We start from the raw sequence: 7,607 nt of genomic DNA on the forward strand, positions 1-7,607 counted from the left end.
CGGCGGCTGCCGCCCAGCCTGACGAAGGAGCAGCTGGAGGAGCACCTCCAGCCCCTGCCCGACCACGACTACTTCGAGTTCTTCGCCAATGACTCCAGGAAAAAAAAAGGCTCCGGGGGGCTCCCGGGAACCGGCCTCGCCGCCGGCCGGGCCCTGAGAGCCGCCGTCAGCCCGGCGGTGTCGGTCTTGTCGTCCTGCAGCTTGTACCCTCACATGTTCTCGAGAGCCTACATCAACTTTAAGAACCAGGAAGACATCGTCCTCTTCAGGGATCGCTTTGACGGCTATGTTTTTGTCGATCACAAAGGCAAGTGAGCGGGGCTGGGCTGTGGGTGTACATCCTCCCTGGGGTGTGTGGTGTGCTGGTTGAGTTTTAGAGCAGTGGGGGTGAGCAGGTTAACATCCCACCCCTGATTTGCTTGGTTTTAGCGCCTTAAGTGCATGTCATGTGGTATTTCAAAGAATGGGGAAAATGCTTTATGCTTTGTGGAAAATAAGTCGATTTTGTGTATTATGTGTAAAAACTAGTTCAGCGTATATCAAGGTAGCAGCAGTATCAATGTAAAACCTGTTGCTGTTACTGAGATTCATAGTTGCATTGTCATACCCGAGTGTAAGCTCTGAAAAGTGAAAGTGGTTAGGTGGTGTCGCTGTCCAAACCAAATGAGGCTGAGGTTAATGATGCCACCTTCTGCTACTCCCCTCACCTGTTCTGTGCCCTTATAACAGTGTGACTTATTTTTTGGTCCATTTTTAATTTGAATTTTTACTTGTTTTACTTTATAACTGAGTGAGCTGTCTTGTTTCAGAAGAAGGAACAGCTTGTTCCTTGCAGTCATAAATTGTGAAAGTGAGTGCTGTCTGAAGGCATTAATCTGTAGGAAACGTGTTTTAATTCATTGGCTAAACATCCAAGTATTTAGTCATTGCTTATCTTCTTTTCTGGATACATGTTGGGTTTAAGTTTTGTATTTCAATATTGCTTACATTGGGTAGCACTAAAAGTTGTTAGTCTTTCATTAATAGACCTTAAATTTACATATTTAGCGAAAGCTTAAACAAGAGCCTTTCTGTCGCCTTCAGTAGGCTAAGGATTCCACCGTGAACTTTGTTTCGAGTACATGTGTTTTATGTTTTGTCTAGCCAGGTGTCCTATGTGACACAAAGCTCTGTCCACAAGATTCTTCCTTATTTAGGAGGGTTGCATGGCAAGGTTCTAATAACACCTAGATCTTGTAAATAAGCTGGTTTGCCATGTAACAGCACCCTGTGTTTGCTACATCCAACAGCAGTGTTGGGTTTACGTGGCCATAAATGTAGCGTTCTGTTCAGAAGGTAAAGCTTCAAAGCTTGCCTGTAATGTGTTACATTCTGTTGTATTTTGCCAAAAATTTAGATTTGCCTTACTTGCATTGACTTAAAATATTCCCTTTTTCTTGTACAATGAATGGGTGGTCTGTAGGGTGAGGATATCGTGTGGTGTGGTGTAGCTGAGGTGGCTGAACTGAGAGTTATGGGTAGTCTTAAATCTAATATTTCCGTCTTGTGAGTCTCTGAATTTGATGTTTTGTTATCGTAGTGAGAGTGTTTAGCTCATTAATTCTGCTGCTTCTACTTTTTTTTTATTAAATGGCTTTCAAAGCACAATAAATTTTTTAAGGTCTCTAAGTAGTCTCTTTTAGTATTGCATATTTCTTGTGAGGTTTATCTTCCTGCTTTGGACAGGGGCAATATACTCTATTTTATATCTCTTTCTTCTCTATTTTAATGTATTTTTCCCTCTTCTCTTAACAGGTCAGGAATATGCTGCCATAGTTGAGTTTGCACCTTTCCAAAAAGCTGCAAAAAAGAAGAGTAAGAAAAAGGATGCGAAAACTGGAACTATCGAAGATGGTATAACAGCTAGCTAGTTTGTTTTGCATGTGTAGACTTGAAAGTCCTAGTGGTAATGGGAATATAAGGGTTTTACTGTGACACTGTAGTTTATCAATAGAATGTTTGCTTAATGGTATGTGAAGCTAATTATCGCTGCTTTGTTAGCTGCAAATCTATTAAATATGATTGTCCTAGACAAATGTAGTGCCGCAGCTCATTTGAGAGCTGCCAACTTATGAAAAGGTGACATAAAAACAACACAACTTATGTAAATCTAACCCAGGCTTCCAGCACTGCACAATATAAATTCTCTTCATGCTACAATATATCTTTTCTTTTTCCTCTTTTTTTTTTTTTCTTTTCCCTTTCATCTCCCCTGTAGATCCAGAGTACAAGAAGTTTTTGGAAAGTTACAGTGCAGATGATGAAAAATTAACCTCCACTCCTGAAACTTTGTTGGAGGAAATAGAGGCAAGAAACAAAGAGCTAATAGGTATGGAAATCTACGTACTGTAGTTACATTTTCCTACAGCACAAAGAGATGTATGTGGTATAATTTAGAGCTGTGTTTTCTCAACCTTGAGGAGCCTGAATTCTTTTGCGTGCTTGCTTGATATTTGTTAAACCTTCAGGCTAATATTATTCAGTCTTTTATTTTGTTCCCATGCTCTAAATTCTTCTCTAGGTTTAAGTTTTATATGATTACCTTCCTTCCTGATTTAAGCTGCTGGTTGGATGTTCGTTAGCTAGTCTGGGCTGTGGAGTGGCTGCATCTCAGTGAGATGCAGCTGTGTTTAATGCAAGATGCTGTGAGCAGTCATGTTCCATGCAGGCACAAGTTGAGTTATTGTGGCTGCATTAAATACCACAAAAAATGACCAGAAGTCTCTTTTTAAGCCTGTTACAGGTATGCCTTTCAAAGTGAGAGAATCTGGGAAAAGCCTATTGCAGACTGCATATCCCTTTACAGACAGGTGTACTTGATATTGTATTAGTATTCTAAAGAAGTTTGTGGAATCCTAATAGTGGCCACTGTGCAGGGATAGGATTGGAATACTTGTTTCACTGTTGTATTGCTGTTGTGAGAGGAGATAGGCTGGATAATCCATAAGGCTCCTTCATTTCATGCAGGATCTTGTTGTAGTTATTGAGGTGTTGGATAAGGCAACTTGTTTACATTTGTTTTGTGTATTCTCCAGCTAAAAAGACTACTCCTTTGTTAAACTTCCTGAAAAATAAACAGGTAAGACTTATTTACAGAATCCTCTTGTTGCTTGCAAATACAATTTGCTCATTTAAAGCATGTCTTTATGTATTGCAATGTGTGTATTGGTATGTTTCTGCCCTTCGTTTTTGAAGAAGCAGCTTTTCACCCAACTTCCTCGTTGACATCTGGTTCACATATTTTAAACTAATACAACACTGGCCTTTGTAGGAACAGTGGTGCTTTATGTGCATTCTGGTCACAGCTAAACATTTCTTGTGGCACTGCCAAACCAGATTCCATTTTAATGCTTTCATTTTTAATGCAGTCATGGCTGAGGTCCTGGTAAATGATCTTTCCTAGGACATAATCTCATTTTAACTTTTAGTGATGAGAAAATAACAGATGGGACAGGTTAAACTAAAATTAGAATGGTAAAAGCTGAGGCTAGTGTTGTGTTTGGGTTTTTTTTTTTTAAGACAGTACAAATCAAGGATTATGAGTAAGAAGAAAATGAAATGCTGCTCTAACATGTTCAGGTTCACAGCAGAACAATAGAGGACCTTTTTTCTTTTATAATAGGGGCAGTTTTGAGGTGAGTTATTTGGTGGTGAAATATTTTATGGCTTTGTGGCAGGGTATCTTGTCAGGCTTAAAGGGATGTTTTCTGTTGTGGAAATACACTATTTCTCTTTGCTTTTACACACACAGAGGCTGAGAGAAGAAAAAAGAGAGGAGAGGAGGAGGAGAGAATTGGAAAGAAAACGGCAAAGAGAAGAAGAAAGAAGAAAATGGAAAGAGGAGGAGAGAAGGAAGAGAAAAGAAGCAGAAAAACTGAAGAAGGTAGACAGATGCCCAGAAAAAGAAAGAGACAGATCAAAAGAAGAACCAAAGATTAAGGTCTAGAACAGTTCTTTATTATAAACTGTTACACTCCCTTTTCCCTGTTATTTGTATATCAGTTTCTCAAAATGTGCTTTGAGTATTGTGTGAAGAATCACATGAGTTTGGTGTTAGTAAATTGCCACTTTTTTGTAATAGTCAATGTTAGGCATTGTAAAGGTTTACATGCTGTAATACTTCGTAGTAGTATTTTAAGCTTTTGTTATGTGACTGTTGTACATGCTCTGGTAAACAGAATTGTGAATTTGCTATGGAATGGAGACTATTTTTAAGCTTTTTAAAATGGCCTGATTTAGGAGAACAATCCTACTCTGCTGTGTGGATTATGCTTACTCATACACTCCAGCTTTTAGAAATACTGCGATTTGCAGTAACATTACCTTAATGTTTATCTCTTACTGGACTCTGGTTCCTTTGATGCAATTTTGGTGTTGTGCCAGACAATATGTGTTAGAGTGAGCTTTTTAGTTGAGACTTCTGTTTTCTTTGTAGCTACTTAAGAAGCCTGAAAAAGATGAAAAAGACTTGGAGAAAAAAGAAAAATCCAAGAAACTGGAAAAAGAGACTCTGAGGGAGGAAAAAAATGCGAGTAGTGCATCTGCCAAACGATCTGATGGGGAGACAAAAGAAGAGAAGGCAAAAAAGTATTCTAGTACTTGCTATAAATATATATATGTATATATAACTTGTTTCCTGATCGTTGCGAGGCTTAAGCTGCTCTGCCATGACCATGTTTTGAAATTCCTTTCAAATTATTTTTCTGATACAAGACATGGGATGTGTTCTCTGTGACAGCACGCATCCCTGTGGTTACAGAAAGCTGTATGAATTGACTGACAGTTTTTTCACTAGTGGATTAATTTTAATATTTTTGCAACTCAGTTGTAGGAACTCTGCAAGAGAAACCTAGGTGCAGGTGACCTGCAACAGGCTGTGAGTGCTGTCCTTGCAATGAGAGAATTACAACCGTGGCAAGAGGAGAGGTGTACTCCAGTTAGTAGTCCCTTTAAGTCTTGTAAAAGGTCAAAGTGGAAAGTGTCGTTCTCAGCAGCTCCGTGATCTGTTCAAGGTTCAGCTCTGCCATGTGAGAAATAGAGATGAGGCAGAGAAATTCAGGTGTTTTCCAAAGCCAGAGGAGACTCAGACAGCTATGTGAGTAGAAGGCTAGGAAACGCTAGCCATCAGTGTCATCTCTGGTTATCATGCATGACTCAGATTATTACAGCTTCCCAAAAGCTCCCTAGAACCTACCAGTGTGTCATCTTCGTATTGCAAATTTACACCAGTATTACATTGATCTCCCAGCTCTGTTTGATGAATCTTTTGAGCTTAATTTTCAGTTTTGTTTTCATACAGATCGGAAGATGAGTGTGTAAAGGACTACAGGGACCGAGATAGAGATTTTGAAAGAGACAGAGACTATGAGAGAGCACAGAGGGAGAAACTGAGACGTCAAGAAGAGGAACGTCGGAGGCAGAAAGAGCGCTTTGAGAAAGAGAAGGTTTTTAGAAGGAAAGAGGAAGAGGTGAAAAAGGAGAGAGACTTACTCAGAGAAAAAGGAAAGAAAAGTGATCTTACAGACTTTACCAGCAGCATGGACAAATCTGAGAAAGTAACCAAAGACGATAAAAAAGAGGATCCAATTAAGAGGGATCGTATCAGAAACAAGGTGCTGGATTTCTTTAAATGCATGTGTTGATTCATAGGGAGCAGTTTGTGGTGCTTAAGATAAAAGCACTGCGAGGAAAGAACCATGTGGTCTCTCTGAAACTTCTTCCTGTCCTAGTAACCAACTCTGCCATTGCTGGAAAGTGCCCATTTGTCCACCAAACTTTGCTAAACTGTTTGTGGTATTTCTTGTCACTGTGTAGGAATTAAGCCAAGATACCGTGGGTGAAACTGTAAAGACCCTGATCCCTTTTCATTTGCTGACTTATGCCATAGGCTTTATCTTTAAGGAGTCAGCAGAGCATCAGTAACCTACCTGTATCTCTGCTGATGCTATACGTGCCTGGAAATACAGCTTGAAGTGGGAGTGTGATTGAACAGGTTCCTCCACAACAGGGGCAAGACTCTTACATGCAGAATATGACATATCTCCTGTAAACTCAAGAAATGTCTTCAGTTTAGTTTTGTATACTCTGCAAATCTGTTTTTGCAGTGTCACTTTTCCCTGTCACTTAAGGCATTATCGGGTGCAAATGAAACTCAGGGTTTTGAAGAAGCTTTGAAGTTGGCCTCTGTTGTGAGAGACAGTGAGCTGAAGTTGTCAGAGTAAGAAACTACAAGTAACTTCATCTGTGTGCAGCGTTCTTTGTGGCTTGATCAGGGATGTTGCCTTACAACAGAGGCAACTTTGCTTTGAGACAGTTGAAGTTACATTGCCACCATGGTGGGATAATTTGACTCGGAACACCTTGTAAAGTTTGAATTTGAGCCATTTCTAGTATCACTGATGCCATAATAACCATGATAGCATGGGGCCATTAAAGAGTCTAAATAGTTTTGATTTATTTCAGGATCGTCCAGCAATGCAGCTGTACCAGCCAGGAGCCCGAAGCCGAAGCAGATTGTGTCAATATGAAGACAGTGCTGCAAAGCCCACAGATCAGGGAGCAGACAAGAAACAAGAGAGTGAGACCAGTACTCTGAAGGAAGAGGAGTGACTAGCCTGCAAGCCTTATGTGTTCTGTCTGTGCAGCCAAAGAGCATGTACTACGCAATCCAGAAGTGCCTTCGAAGTGAAGAAGGAACAAAGGAAGAAAAGGGGGCGTTGTGCTGTTGGATGTTTCTGGTTAAAGAACCTCAGTTGTAGATTTGGATTTTGAAATGTGTTCTCATTGTATTTTCAGTTATTTGAATCTATTTTCCCACCATCTAACTACAACAGAGAAGAGAATCGTTGCAAAGTAGAAAGACTTTATGGCCTTAAGTATGATAATAAGTGAGTCATGCAGTCACGAGGAGATGACACCTGGATCTAAAGCCAGAGCGTTACTGTAAAGCGATCAGAGCCAGTGTTCAGTGCACTTAAGCAGAGCAAGCTTGAAGCTGCCCGGAGTTAACACAGGTGTTGCAATGTTGTGTGGTGCTCCTTTGTGAGGCAATGATAGCTAAATGATGTTGGTCTAGCACTGAGACAGGTACGCAGGCTGGGGTTGTTGAGGTACCAGCGCACAGGAGTCCTCTGGCACGTAGAGAGCATCTGACATCACAGTAGTGATGTTACGGAGGGGGAGACCTTCCTCTCCAGTGGTTCTCTGGATAAAGTAATTAAGTTGGAGTGTATGAATAAGCTGGCTTAATATTGGAAAACTTCTTGACAAATTCTCATTTAAAGTCTACCTACATTGAAATGCTTGTTTTTAATCAAAGGTAGCTGCTTGGAGCATCCTGTTCTTTTCCAGCCTTCTCCCTTCTTTAGAGTCTGAAACATTTCCTAACTCCCGCCCTCTCCGTACTGCTTTATCCTCCCTCATAACTTGAAATATTGTTTTACAGCCCAGACAGAGACTTCACCAGTAGCAGCTCCTCCTAAGCTAGCGAATTTTAGCCATACCTGTTTTGTACTGAACCCAATAAACTCCCAGAAACTCTGCCGCCGCCGTCCCTCACTCAGCTCCGT

The 7,607-nt window shown here is 40.6% G+C and overlaps 1 protein-coding gene across 1 annotated transcript; it reads left to right on the forward strand.

Moving 5' to 3' along the window:
- Window positions 1-3: 3 nt before the first annotated feature.
- Window positions 4-6,807, forward strand: UPF3B (UPF3 regulator of nonsense transcripts homolog B (yeast); the record flags this gene model as incomplete). The annotated part of the gene is made up of 9 exons (XM_010074927.1): window positions 4-95; window positions 198-307; window positions 1,795-1,893; window positions 2,258-2,368; window positions 3,075-3,118; window positions 3,791-3,979; window positions 4,475-4,626; window positions 5,339-5,651; window positions 6,502-6,807. Coding segments are annotated over 9 exons (1,257 nt in total), but the record flags the coding sequence as incomplete, so codon positions are not given.
- Window positions 6,808-7,607: the final 800 nt, after the last annotated feature.

Source organism: Pterocles gutturalis, unplaced genomic scaffold, assembly GCF_000699245.1.
Source record: "Pterocles gutturalis isolate BGI_N339 unplaced genomic scaffold, ASM69924v1 scaffold53612, whole genome shotgun sequence".
NCBI classification, from domain to species: Eukaryota; Metazoa; Chordata; class Aves; order Pterocliformes; family Pteroclidae; genus Pterocles; species Pterocles gutturalis.